Source organism: Takifugu flavidus, chromosome 4 (genome assembly GCF_003711565.1).
Source record: "Takifugu flavidus isolate HTHZ2018 chromosome 4, ASM371156v2, whole genome shotgun sequence".
NCBI classification, from domain to species: Eukaryota; Metazoa; Chordata; class Actinopteri; order Tetraodontiformes; family Tetraodontidae; genus Takifugu; species Takifugu flavidus.
Genome location: NC_079523.1, coordinates 8808887 through 8823280, shown reverse-complemented (window position 1 = coordinate 8823280; position 14394 = coordinate 8808887). Strand labels below are relative to the sequence as shown.

The following is a 14394-nucleotide window of genomic DNA, read 5'->3' as shown; positions in this document are numbered from 1 at the left end:
AGGAGCCCATCTGTAGGGGCAGGCTGCCCTTCATTGCCCCCCCCCTTATATTGCACCTGGTCAGTCACGCAGGAATCCACCCGCTACAGACCCAGCACGTGACCACGAGCTGGACTTTGATTTGTTTGCATCACACCCTGGAGGGGCGGAAGACACCGGCGGGGGGGGGGACGTCCTGCCAACGCATCTCCGCGTTTTGCTGGTTTTTACTGTTATTTGTGGAGCATGTCGGCTCATGTGATCTGATGTGTGTGTGTGTGTGTGGGGGGGGGGGGGGTCAGGGAGGGGGAGGCACTGGGAGGTGTGTGTGGGAGGACACATGACACTGAGCAGGTTCTGGGAGGCTAAAATGTTCAGTTTGACTCCTCTCGTGACATTTTCTTTAAATGTTTGTTGACCTACAATAATACGTTGTAGATAAATGCACGCAAAATTCATAAAAGCTGGATTTTTAATATATATGAATAAGGCAGATTAAAGCTCCGTAGTGGTGACAATACAGTCTACAAGAATTGACCTCTGACCTCAACAAAGATATAAATAAGAGCTGAGGAGCAGGAATATTAATAAAGACTAAAGTTTGTGTTCAGGCTTGGCCACCCGGCGCAGCCCGGATTAGCGCGCTAAAGTGATGCTACGCTGCACGTATAATATTAAGGATCTATACCCCTCCCACACACACACACACACACACACACACACACACAACCTGTCCGTTAGCCGAGGAGGCAGCGTGTTATACCATAATCACACCAGCGCGACCTCGTACCATAACACCTCCTGCACCCGCCAGTCACGGCGTCCGGGCACAGGTTGCTATGCAACATGCTACTGGAGTGTCAAAGGCCCTGGCATGAGGCAAAGCTGAGAGGGGTAGTGAAATATAGAGGTGTGTGTTTGTGTGTGTGAGAGAGAAATACTCCTTCTCCTCCATCCCATCCTGCAGCTGTCACTCAGCCTCCCCCCCCATTGTGTCTGCAGAACCAGCCGCTCCGTCCAGACATGTGTGGCAGGACTCTGGTTGGACACACATCAGCGGACGTGCTGACAGACCAGAGACGGGCTCCTTGTTTTAACTTGTCCTCCTACGTGGCGCCTCGTGTTTCCGCCATTTTTCTTGTTTGTAGTGTTGGCGGCGGTGACAGTGAAGCACTGGGGAGACTCTCGGTGTTAACTCAATTAAACTGTCAGGGAATGCCTCGTTAGTCTGACGACCCCCCCGCAAACGGCGTCCAGCGGAGCAATAACGTAAACGTCTGGCAAATGAGCTTTTACGCTAAATAAAACGCGATACTATTGATTCTCTCTTTACCAGCAGGCGACTTTTGGGTTCAACTGTCAAACTGGAGCTTTAGAGCCATTTAAAAATAAATAAAATAGGTTCCTTCTCGCAGTCTGATCTGAACTGAACCACCCTCTAAATGTTTCTCATCTTTTTCACGTCTTCTGACAACGCCGGCCTGACCTCAAACAGCCACTCAGACGCTGCGGAGACGGGAAACGGGGTCGGGTCTGATTATCGCCGCTGTCATGGTGGCGCCCAGGTCGTTCCAACCTGTAACCAGGCAACAGGCGGCCGAAGTCACGTAGACTGGAGAGAGTGGAACAATGGGCAGGGAGCCGTGGGGGGGGTCAAATGCTTCTCTCCAGCCTCTCACGCTCCCGGTCTGCGCACGTTTTAACGAATCGCCAGGCGTGAAGGAGGAAAGAGGTTTAACGTTTCGCTACTTTACAGCGAGACAGTGAGAACATTCCTGCATTGAAAAAAAAAAAAGCGCCTCTGGAATCTCGCCGAGGAGGTGACGCACGCGCCCAGAGGTGTTTATCACGCGTGTGAATCCCAACAGTTCGTCACAACAGTTCATCACAGTCCCACAACAAGTTAAATCTGAGCCAGGAGGAGGCTTTAAAGAGCATCTACGGGGGGGGGGGGGGGGGGGTCTGACCGGCATGCAGGGTCTCCTACCATGGTCTCCTCCGGACGTCGTACAGGTCGATCTTGTTGGGCGCCCTCCACGGAGTGGCTGGAAGGGGGAGAGAGAGAGAAAACCAGTTAAAGGCCACTGGGATGTGGGGCCGAGCGTTGGCCAGCCGGTGCCGAGCGCGTCCCTACCCGGGTAATACCGCGTCACTCCGGTGGCGCTGCCGAACACCTGCCAGCGCAGAGAGCTGTCCTCCCGCCGGTTCTCGATGAAGACCCTCTCCAGAGCCTGGGTCCAGTTCAGCTCGTTTAAAATGACGGGAGCTGCCGGGAAAAAACCCTCAGGTTAATTCTTAATCGCCTCCGTTGGGCTCGTGGCGTTAGCATCCTGCTGCATTCAGTTCAATTCAACTTTATTTAAAACGCTTGTGTTGCAATCATTGCGGTCGTCTGTTATCCCCCCCCGCCGACACCCAGAGCCTGACCCCTCAGACAGGGTCGCAACCAACCAACAAACAAACAAACTGCCTTATAATGGGGAGAAACCTTGAGGAGAACCAAGCTAATTACAGGTGGGAGGGCGCCCCCTGCTGATGGTTGGTGGGTCTCCTACGTTCCCGTGTCTGATAATGATCTTTCCTTTCTTTCCTCAGCGCGACTCTCAAACTCAGAGATGAACCCTCTCCCGGAACAACCTTGTCCTCAGGAGCAGCAGGAGGACGGACGGACGGACGGCCGGAGGCAGCCCACCCCCTGAGCCGGACCCCGGTCACGTCTAGCTCATCTCTGAGCACATCTGAGATGACTTTGTGGTGGCACGAAGGAGCTTCTGTACGTTTTTACATAAAAACCACGTCTGCCATACGTGCACAACCCCGCTGCTGGGTGCCGGGGTGGCGGGGGCGTCTGCCACCCCGGCGGTCCGCAAAAAGGATTTATGGTTGTGGAGGGAAAATGTTTATCATCCAGTCAATGAGCAGCAGATTCATTTAAATGTGCAGACCGTTGGTGACGGACAGGAAGCGCCGCGTCAACGACGTCGTGCACTTGAGCACCGGCGCCTCTGCTATCGGGTTAGGATGTGTTTTTGTTCCCGCTTGTACGAGGAGATTATCGCCGGGCTGAGCCGCGCATTTCAATTTCATCTTTGTGGCGCGGCGCTCGCAGGTCAAAGAGCCATCAGATCAGCGCGAGCACGCGTTATCCTCAAAGCACGAGCGGCCGCGGCGGGTCGGCGAGCGGCGGCCGCTGTGCCCCGAATGTCGGGTCACTCTTGTCCAGGCAGGCTCCGGCTCTGACCAGCCAAGGGCAGAGAGACATCCTGACACCCCCCACGCGGGACCAGCAGCACCCTGGTAACATGAACTTCATAAGTTCATGCACGACCTTGACCTCCATATTTAAAAAACCTTTACACACCAACTACATCATATCTGACCTTGACCTTAATATGACCTCAACACTACCCTAAAAGCCCAGCAGTTAGGAGTCAGGAGGCCACACACACACACACACACACCACACACACACACACACACACACACACACACACACAGGTGTTCTGTACAGAGATGGGGCCGTCACAGATAAGGGGACACAGCCCGCTAATTCCCAGTGATTTATTCAGCAAAGATATTCCGCGACTTCTTTGGACAGTTGATAAAAAGACAAATTTCCCCCGGGGGTGAAATATGCTCACGCAGGCAGACGGGGCCTCCGAGCGCCGTGTTGTGCTCATCGTTCACGTGAAACGCGTCCCCCTCTGATATCTTTAAAAGGTAATTCATCAGTGCGCCGCTCCCCTGACATTTAAAGCACCCTTGGCTTTACCCTTTTATGCAGCAAGTCTGCACACCAAGTACAGAGACAATTATGAGCGGAATTTATGGAGCATCTCCCTGCAAGATAATTCCTCAACCTCCCTCCCTCATGCCAACGCCGCTATCCTGTGACCCCCCCTCCACCAAGCTCACCGGCTCCCATTATTCACGCTGATATATTGGAGATAAAGAGCCTTCCACACCAATACGCTTTGTATTAATCCATCATTAAATAAATAGGTTGGTGCGTTTACAGGAGGCACGTTGGGAAAAAACGGCACTCGCCAGAAATGTATGCTGGCGGAGCATAAGTGGTTCTACAAGGAAGCCATAAGGGTAATAACTAGCGCTGTTAACTGAGCTATAACCGTTCGAGCTGCCTCGGAGCATCTACATATTCCCCTAATTGGGGGTGGTGATCTCTCTGAGCCCCAACAGTGCAGGCGGGGGCGACTCTGACACAAACACAGCCGGTTCGGAGGCAACATAGTTCTTATTGTCTTATCTTAAACCAAGTTGTTTCCCCAGATACTCGTATCTGCTCATCTCCTCCTACTGGAGGTGTGATATGGAATCCCTGCTAATTTCTGTGTCGGTTTGACAAAATGGCGAGATACCACCTGCCCCAGCGGTGACGTACATGAGATTATACAGGACTAAAGATGTCATTGAACAGTTTAGAGGGGGTCCAAGCGCTGGGCCAGCTGCTGGCTCTGCATCTTGAAGGGCATTTCCTCTGGTGGCCTGGCTGAACCTTTTCATCCTGCAGAGAAAACAGCACTGACGGAAACTGGCACCGGCTCTCAGGTCCACCGGGACGGCGCCAAAAAAAGGAGAAATGAAAGAACCTCCAGAAGCCGTCGCGTAAAAACCCAATTTATGCTCTTCAATGCCCCCGAAACTGCAGGAGCAATGCATTATAATTAAAAGATGGATGGCGGCTAACGGCTGCCGCGCTGCCGTTAGCATGGTTGAATTTGTCATCGCGGGGATTTTTGCAAACTGGTAATCTCAGACGATGAGAGCCAGGAGACAAACGGTAAACTCTCTCCAGAGTGATGACTGTTCACAGATAGAGGAGTCACTCTGCTTACACCCCCAAACCCCCCCCCTTTATTTTTTTAAAGAAATAAACACACAAAATGTAATTTGCGAGCTTGGTGGTGAGTGAAGTGGGTTTTTGCTGTGCTGACTGTTCTAATTAGCGTGCGGGTAAACGATAGTGCCCCTTCACTGGGCACACACACTGCAGGGGTGGATGGGTGGGGGGGGGCAAAGGCGGAGCCTGTAAAATCAAGAACGACGGCGGTCTTCACACAGCCTCTCCGACTTTAAATTCCTCTCCACTTATCCTCCCCCTCTCTCCCCGCTCCCATTTTTCTAGTTCACAAATCACTTTCTGCCCCCCCACAAACATTTAAATCTGGTTTGATGTTGAGGGGGAATGAGTTGATGGTGTGAGTCGGTTGACGAGAAAGCTGGAAGGACCTGGGAGGCCGTCTGCGTGCACCAGCACCGTGCACGGCCGCAAAGGTTCCATTTCACAGCTCAAGATTGGCCGCCGCCCTCTTCAAAATGACAACAGCGCCGTGAATTAAACAGACGACATGGAATAGAGGGGCGAGGCCGCGGCGTCCCGGGGACCACTGGCAGTGATTGTTGACCAAAGTTTCTAACGAACCTGCCGGCAGGTTCGAATGTCGCCCGTTCACAATGATGTGGAAGACTGAAGATAAACAGGAACATGTGATCCAACACCGCTCCTGGTGAAGTCCTGAGCCCCAACGCTGCCACCTCCGTCCTGATTCAGGTGTGTGTGTGTGTGTGTGTGTGTGTGTGTGTGTGTGTGAGCAGAGGAGCTGCTGAAGAACATCGTCTGGATGAAGACCTGTTTGTTAGCACAGCACTGTTTATCTCCTACCATCCAACATGGAGCCTTTTGGTCTTATTTTAGTGCCCAAATGCTCCTGAAATAAGCCTTCTGGTAGTTTAGCAGACACACGTCAAGATTTATAAAAATGTCCTCCTCTAAAGTCAATTAGAACACAGCTGCTAGCATGCTAACAGTGTTATACACTGTTGAAAAGCAAAAAGCTGTGTTACATGTGATCAGATCAGTTTTCTCCGGACTCCCCCCCCCCCCCCACCCCACCCCCGAGTATCTGAAAAATCCAATTCCACAAAGAAAAACAAGCTGGAATTACAAAATCAACCTGACAAATGTAACTTTAATGGAACACGTCTTCGTAGTGTTGTCGAGTGTGTGTGTGTGTGTGTGTGTGTGTGTGTGTGGGGGGGGGGGGTTAATCACTCTCTGCCTAATTCCTGAGTGCCGCTCTTTCATCTGCTCCCAGTTAGCCATTCCCAACCATTCAGCTCCGACAATCAAGTTTGCTCACAGACCCTGACGACAATAGCAAAGTGACAAAATGGCGCTCGGCTGCGGCAAATAACGCAGCGTGCGGCGGATTTAAACTTCAAATTGAATGAAAGGACTTCCCACATTCACGGGTGGATTTCTCCCTTCCCTGCTGGGAACAGTGGCGGCTCACTCCCCACCCCCGCCAGCGTCGTCATCCGCGGCGCGGCGCGGCCAGGACTCCTGCCTTTACTGCAGATTTACATTTTTAATGTGTTTTTATTTCAGAGGCGGCTGAATCTGCTTTATTATTCTCCATCTTTCCTCAGCAGGATCCTCCCAAACCTACAAACCTCTAAGGAGCGTTACTGTGGAATTTTCGAGATTACTTTTGGGATTAGATTTGCTTGGGCCTCCACAACCACCACCTACGGCCGTTTGTTCCTCCGACGTCCACCCGTTTATGAGCAACGCTAATTAGAAGAAGGGGGGGCTGAATGTTTGACCCGAGCTAATTAGAAAGTTTGCGGACTTGGCGGCAGGAATCAGCGGTGAGATAATGAATTCTAAAATGCTTCATTACGGCGCTCAGGGAACTCTCCATCTCAATAAACGGACACGGGACCTCGCAGACGAATCAAACGGGGACGCGGGCGCTGCCTCATTTAGCTTCTGAAAGGATCACAATAAAAACGCTTTAACTCTGCCTCCAAATGGTTTCTGTCTGCCCCCCCCCCCACATCTATCCAGCCTTCTCCAAGGACGTTTTTGCTGTGACCGGCATCCCAAATATCCATTTTCTGCAGACGTGCGCGGCGCAGCGACATCAAATAAACGCACTCCGGCGTCGGGTCAACAGCAGCACTTTAGCAGAACCTGAGATATTTATTTATTTATTTATTTATTTATGTGACAGCGATAACAGACGTTTGAGATGGCGCCATCACAGAAATGGGGTCTGGTTTGGCTCCAAATCCCGGGGCAACAGATCAGGACCAGGTTAAGACCCCCCCCCCCCCAATCCCCGTTGTGCCACCTTCCTCTTCTAGACGCCGCCGGCCTCAATCACGCACGTTTTATTCTCATTATCTTTAGCAACGACGCTGCTTCACACTGGCGGCGGGGACAATGCGGCGGCCTGATTGCTCTATTGTGAGCCGACCGCCGTTTCTGACACCTCCTCCCTGAGCCGAGAGCTCCTGGTTTGGAGGCACAGCAGCGAGGGAGGGGCGGCGGCGACGGGGGGGCCCTGAAAACCACGCTGACCTTCACCCTTCACGCGTTGCAACGTTGTTTAATATTGGGAATGACGGACAGGAGGTTGTTCCTCCAGCTGGAGGATCAGTGAGAGAGGAGAAGGAGACAACATCTCATCTTCATCATTGGGGGTGGGGGGGGGGGGGGGGGGTCATCAGGTCTAAAAGGTCTAAACGCCGGATCGCGCCGCAGCTGCCCGACTACTGTCAGGAAAGGCTTTTCCCAGATCTGCTGCCGGACGCCAGCAGTCACCCGGAGGGACTGAAGCTGCGGCGAATTCCAGCTGGGGGAGTTTGCAAGGACGACGTCGCATTTTCCCAGAAACTAATCTGCTGATTTGTGGACAGCCAGAAGCACCAGGTGTGCCCGCTCCTCCCGCCGTGTACTCACAGCCTTTGTAGATGTCTGTGGGAATCTGGACGGCGCTGGAGGAGTAGTTGACCTTGTTTTTGAAGTTGGGATCGTCCACGAACTCCAGCTCCAAAGACGGCGCGCTCTCCAGCGGGTTCTCTTCTTCCCCGTCCTCTGCCTGCAGGCGTGCAGGCGCACACACACACACACACACACACAACACACACACACACACACACACACACACACACACCTGAATCAGCACGAGTGAAAAGTGGTTTAAACGTGCGCGGATTTTGAGTATTTGTGGCCCTGGTTCAGTTGGTGCAGCAGCTAATTAGTGTTTTATTATTCCTGTGTGCAGGAGGGAAGAGTGTCAGACATCAAAGGCAGTCAGCGGAAATCAAAGGCAAACCTGGCATTTAAGCCTTTTATCGTGATACGTTATCACTGGCGTGCGATCTGCCGCCGCTCCCGCAGGACGAAGCGATTGTGCTACGTGAAGTGAAATGGCAGCGAGATAGAAGCCGACTCTTCGGCGCCACTTTATTCGCCTGTTCCAGATCTGATTCCGGCGCTCCGTCTTCGACCGTCGCTCAGACGGGCGTTCTTGGAGGACGGGCCGCCGCTCTTTCATTTGCAGGCGCACATTCAGGCGCTCGGCGCAGCATTAAAGCGGACGGTGGCGAGCGGCAGAGGCGCCGCCGGGACACGGCTGCCTTCTAATGAAGCCGCGCGGGTTAAACGGATCTGACGCCATTAAAAAAACAGGTTTGTTTTCGGGAGGAATTAATCAAAACTCGTGACCGCCTGGGAAAAAAAAAGAGAGAAAGATTGATGGGCCGACTTTAATTGACTATTAAAATGCAATTACAAGCTGTTGCCGTCCGGCGCCGACGCTCACGTAGCACCGAACGGAGGAGCAACAGCTTTTATTCGTAAAAATTACAGACTGGGAGCAGAAAAAAGCCACAATTGTGGCTCATTTCATTTAAAAAAAATGACCGGACGTGCTTTGATCACTGCAGTTCTAAAACACTAAATCTGAACATTTTTAAGAGGCTTTAACACCAGAACACACACACACGTGCACGCGTGTGTGTGTTCTGGGCGTGTTTTCTGACTCATGCAGCAACACAAAAAAGGCTCAAATCAATACTTTTCTCTGCTGGATTAAGTTGATTTTCGCGTTGTAATAAAAGTTTCTGAGGAGCAGAAAGAAAACCTCTTCAGACCTTTAAAAACACCAATAATGAGTCGACTGTTGCTTCTATTTGGCATTCAAATAAAAGTTTTGCTATTTTTTCCACACGCAGCCTCGGTTTAAAGGCCCAAACCTGTTAGCTGACGAGGTTAGCGACTTTTAAACAGTGACGAGCGCGAGGGTGAGGTGTTTGTTTATCACCCGCTCCGACACCAGCTCTGTCACCGCTGTCAGACATGCCCCCCCCCCCCGACCACCTCGCCTTCCGTCTTCAGAAGGGCCCAATCATAATTAAGCGAGGCAGCGTCTAATTAGCAGCTGAATAAATCCACACAGGAAAGACTGATTGGTTCATTTTCGGCAACCATCCACCACCTGTTTTGCTTGATTCATTACCCAATTTGTTAATTTCATCTCCACTTTTTCGAGGTTTAATTAAAGTCTGAAGGGGCCAGAGATGACACTCGAGCCCCCCCCCCCCGGGTTGGCCCGATGTGTGAGGGATGTCACCAAGGTGCCGGTTCCACCTTAAATCACTGTTGACTGAAATAAACAGCACATGTGCCAAAAAAGGGACATTTGGGACAAGAGGAAGAGTCCAGGACAGGTAGCGAGGAGAGGAGACAGGTGAGGACACAGGAGACGCAGCTCTGACCACTTACCTGTCCTGTAGGAAATGTACGTCACCCTTCTGGTTCCTCGCCGCTCTGATTGAGTCCTAATCGAAAGTGAGTGGGGAGGGGGGGCGGGTAAAACTGGCTGGCGAGGTTTCGGGGGAAGAGGAAGGACCTCCACCCGACCTCTGCCCGCCGTCTCCGGGCGGCGGGGTCTCGGCGAGGCGGGGGTCAGGAGCGTGCGCGGCGTTAATGATGACTGATGCTCTCCAATTAGATGTGCTGACAGGCCCTAAAGCGCTGAGTCATTAATCACAGGAGCGGCGTGCACGGAGAGAAAATCACACCGTGATTTATTGCCCCTCCGCCACCTCTCTCTGCCCCCCCTGTCTTCTGTGCTCTGCTGATCGAGGGAGGGGGGGTTGCATTCTTCCGCAGGGCCTGATTGATCAGTGGGCGCTGGGCGTGCACGTGACCCGTCCTGGGCATGCAGAACCACCTGTGCGTCATCCTTCATGCAGTTCTCATCGGTGGGACGCCAGCGTCTCGCGTCTCGGTCGTCTCAGCGCGTCCACCCGTCTGTGGGGGGGGGGAGCAAACGTCCGGGGGAGGACAGCCGACGCCGCCGTCACATGCACGCCGGCCCGCCTCTGCCCTGTCACATCAACTCACCGTGACGCGGCGCCACCTCGCTAATGCACACGGACAGCCCACAGGCCCGTGACCACGGGGAAGGGGGGGGGGGAAGGGGGGGCACGAGGGAGGTTGCAGGGGAAAGGGTGGCGGGTAAAGCGGGTAGGGGTAGCGGGGGAAGGGGTGATCAGGCAGGCGGGTGGGAGATCAAGAGCGGTCCGTACTGTACTCACATAGTCTGAATCCGCTTTGGAATCGTAGTATGAAATGGAATTCTCCTGTGCAGAGAAGAAGAGCGGAAAGAGGTGATGAGAGAAGGTCGAGCAGCGTCCGCACGGTGGCCGGACTCCTCCCGGTGGCGAGCTAGAGAGAAGCGTGGTTATATTCCATCACACCGTCCAGCATGAGAATATAATCAGCATCACAGGAGGAGCGTGATGGAGAACCATGGCATCTATTGGGCCCAATAGATGCCATGGATGCGGCACATGTCTGAGACTGTGGGAGCGCCTTCATGTGCGGGAGTGTGTTGAATGTGGGGGCCTGTGAGGAGGCGATGGCATGAGCAGTGAGAGGAGCGGAAACCCGGACTGGGAGTCTCCCCGGGAGGCGGAGCAGCCTCCGTGGGGACCAGAGGAAGAATGTGGAACCACCCAAACGCCACCCCTGAGACCCAGGAATGGGCCACGTCCCCGACCGTTACCCTGAGAGGAGACCCGCCCTCGTGCTGAGGGGAAGGGCGGCGAGCGGCGGTCACAAGGCCGGCCTCATTATCATGAGTGTCAAATGCTGGCTGGGGGGGGGTGGTGCCCTCCCAGGGGCGTGACAGTGACTGACTCACCCTCACTGGGAGAGCTGGTCAGCTTATTAACAGGAATCCAGCTGCGGACTGTTAAAGATCATTATTAAATGTGTTTACTACAGTAATAAAAGATGCAAAATGGGAAATCTAAAAGAAAAAGAGGCCAAATACACCTGTTATAATAAAAACACAGCTGGAGAGGTTAAACAGAGCAGATATCGTCCGGCTGGGTTAGCGTGAGGCTGCTAAGCTAACGGACTGGTTACAGTGGGAAGGAGGGGAGCTCATTTCTCTGACCTTTGACCTGTACTGGTGTAAAACCAGTTCTCCACCATAATATTCCAGCGCTCTTTTCACCTCTGCCTCTATAAGTCTTCCCTCTATCCCTCTCATTCCTGTGGCAGCAGCGCCCCGCGACCAGGGTCCTGGCCGGCCGCCACCGCTAATGGGAGAGGCGGTCGTGAGCTCGTCTCGGCTCCTGACGCGGCGTGGTCAGGAGTCACGCTGACCTCAGGCGCGCGGCTCCTCTCTTCGGGTCGCGGGGAACGAGCCTCGCCGGCGCGGGCGAAAGGATCAGAAGTGAGGATGGAAGGAATAAACGCCGAACGAACAGCGATGAGTCGAATAACAGCTTTAGGATGGTCGGGGGGGGGGCGGTAATGGATGAAGTGAGAGGAGAGAAATGTGTGGCAGAGGCTGTGTTAAGATGGAAGTAGCTAAAAATAGCCAGTGAGTCTGCAGAGAGAGAGAGAGAGAGAGAGAGAGAGAGAGAGAGAGAGAGAGGGCGAGAGACTATAGCAGCAACAGGGGTGGTGTGTCTGCTCAGACCTGTCCCACCGCTGTGGCTGTGCAGCTGCCCACAAATCAACCCTCACTAGGACAACAGCTCCATCACCTGATTACTGCAGTACCCCCCCCCCCCCCAGCACTGCGCTTCAGGAGTAATAACAATTCAATGCAATGCCAAAAACCCGGCCGACATCGACACACCTTTAATGAATGCGCTGCATATGGCAGCAGCGCCGCGCTAGCTGGTAGAGGTCATCCCGACTGTGACGTCCCTCCAGTGGAGATAAGGCGACGCTGCTCTGCGGAGGCCGGCAGCTGTTTATCCGACACGTATCACAACACGTGCACCACATTCATCACTGCATATATCAATGATAATAGCGTCGCACAATCCCTCGCCACCGGTCTCATCGTAGCGCTCTTAAAGGGTTCTGGAGATTCAGTCCCTGTTTCCGTCTTCTTTTCTTTCTTATTCTTTACAGCTTCACGTTGGCTGATGTCATAAATATTGTTATTTTTATTGTTTGCTGCTCGCCTGGAACACTGAACTTTCCCCCACAGGTCACACAGGCAGCCTGGCAGGTGGTGGCGTCCTCGGTGGCCGACGCCCCGCGAGCGGTCCCGGCCATCTGCTGCAGCCGGTGGTCACTCTGGACGGGTTAGACGGCCATCTGACAGGACGCCGGACCAGAAACGACCTCATCTATGACTCTCTTGTGACGAGTGATGTGACGACATAATGATGCTAACGTCACTAAGGCTAAGGCTAACACGTGCTAAGGCTAACACCTGATCCGCCCCACTACTGGGGGGATCTGAGCTCCCGATTCGAGGCGTATCTACGCTCTGATTAGGATTTTTGCTGATCCCTGAACACCATCAACGACCTTGGCCACTTTCAGCTCCTACTGTTGTCACAGATGCTAACAGAAATACTGCTCAGAAAAGCGGCCCAGATTCCCGAAGCGGGATGGTTCTCATTATTCTTCAGTGGAGCAACATTAGCATTATACCCCTCCCGCTCTCTGTGGCTGCGCCTGCACCGGTGGGGCGTCCAGACTCGCTCGCCACTGGTGCATGAAGACACACAAAGTCTGAGAAAGTCCCTCTGACATAAAGTGCTATCAGTAAATTAAATCTATCATGCTGACTGGACCACAAATCCCAAACAGCAGCCAGAGACTGAGGTCAGCTGATCAACTGCCGCCCCTCCCTGCCATCAATCTCCAGCCTTCCACACCTTTATCTCATCTACCTTTCCTCTCTCGGCCTCGTCTCTCGCTCTCCGGGCCCTCTTATCTTCATCTTTTGCGGTCTCTCCATCCTTGGCACCTGCCTCCCCTTGCTAGTTTCTGATTTCAGCAAAAGCAGCAATGTGTATAGGTAGGATGCCTCCTGTTGCTATAGAAACTGCCCCTCTGCTCCAGATGACAATGTGCTCGCCAAGGCCTCAACGTCAGATTCTTTTTTTCTGTCCAGATACGCGTCTGTTTTTCCCTTGTCTGTCAAAAGGCCCGTCTGTCTGTGCTGCTGCTGCTTGTATTACACATTTATATGTCACTCAGGTGAAGAGCACCTGAACATATCGTTTATCCCACCGACCCAGTTTAAGACCAGTCCTGATCTTAAATCACAGAGTCCTGAATTATAATAATCATTTGTAAAGTTCCAGTAAAAGTAAAAGCTGTGCCTAGTGTGTGTGTGTGTGTGTGTGTGTGTGTGTGTGTGTGTGTGTGTGTGAGCTCCCAAGGGGACTAAAGAACTGAGGTTTTTTTCAACATTAGCACTCCTCTGTTAGATTTATGCTAGCAGACAGATGTTTAGCAACTCCCGGGGCCTCATTTAGACAAATTCTCATCCACTTTATCCTCCGACTTTCAAATAAAAAGTTGCAAATTACAAACGTATCACTAAGCTCGCATCACATGTGAATGCAAGTAAGCTAGCAGCTAGCGGCTGACACCTCTCTCAGACCGACTAGCGTAGCGAGCTTAATGAAGGATGATGACAACCCGGTGCACCGTGGAGGCGGCTGCACGTTGGGGTGTGAGGGCGAACGTGTGTCGGTGGCTGGAGGTAAATCTTCTTTATTTGAATTCAACAAGCAGCCTGAGACAGCCTGACATTTGAGTGTGAGACAAGCGCTCCATCACGGGTGGGGACAGATTACAGTCATATTCCTATCTCCTCTGGACACCTGCTAATGATTTTCTAATTACAGAACACACTCTGGGCCTCCACCGCGCCCCTGGGTGTGCACGCAGGCATGCAGAAACAGAAACACACACGCCCTCTCTCTCCTGGCCACAATCCCCTCGCAGTCGCTCATAGATCCACTCCCTCTAATGGAAGCTGACATTATATCAAACACAATAAAGGATTTCATTTAGTGCTCCTCGTTAACCCGGGGACATTGGCCCATCGGGGGGGGCGCTCACTCGCACAGCCTTCCTAAGTGTGAAAATGCACTCACAATTCGATTCACTTTTATGAAATCTAAAGAGAGGAGGGGAACCTCTGGGAACAGATGCTTGTTCGCCACCATCGGGGGCTAATTAGCTTAGCTCAGTGACTCCGTGGACAGGAGGTTTGCATGTGACTCTAAAACGCCTTTGATGGCTTTGATCCCGAGTTACTGCTAAAA

The 14394-nt window shown here is 52.7% G+C and overlaps 1 protein-coding gene across 3 annotated transcripts in view; it reads right to left on the bottom strand.

The window, feature by feature from the left end:
* The window catches only part of cacna2d2a (calcium channel, voltage-dependent, alpha 2/delta subunit 2a), an 80696-nt gene that overhangs the window by 22352 nt on the left and 43950 nt on the right, over positions 1-14394 (bottom strand). For 2 of the 3 annotated variants that reach the window (XM_057031373.1, XM_057031374.1), the window contains exons 5-8: positions 10393-10437; positions 7748-7886; positions 2114-2245; positions 1967-2024 (exon numbers count right to left, since the gene is read on the bottom strand). In XM_057031373.1, the coding sequence (XP_056887353.1) occupies positions 1967-2024; positions 2114-2245; positions 7748-7886; positions 10393-10437 (374 nt within the window). The remainder of the gene's footprint in view (positions 1-1966; positions 2025-2113; positions 2246-7747; positions 7887-10392; positions 10438-14394) is intronic. The other variant, XM_057031375.1, reaches the window with a different exon arrangement.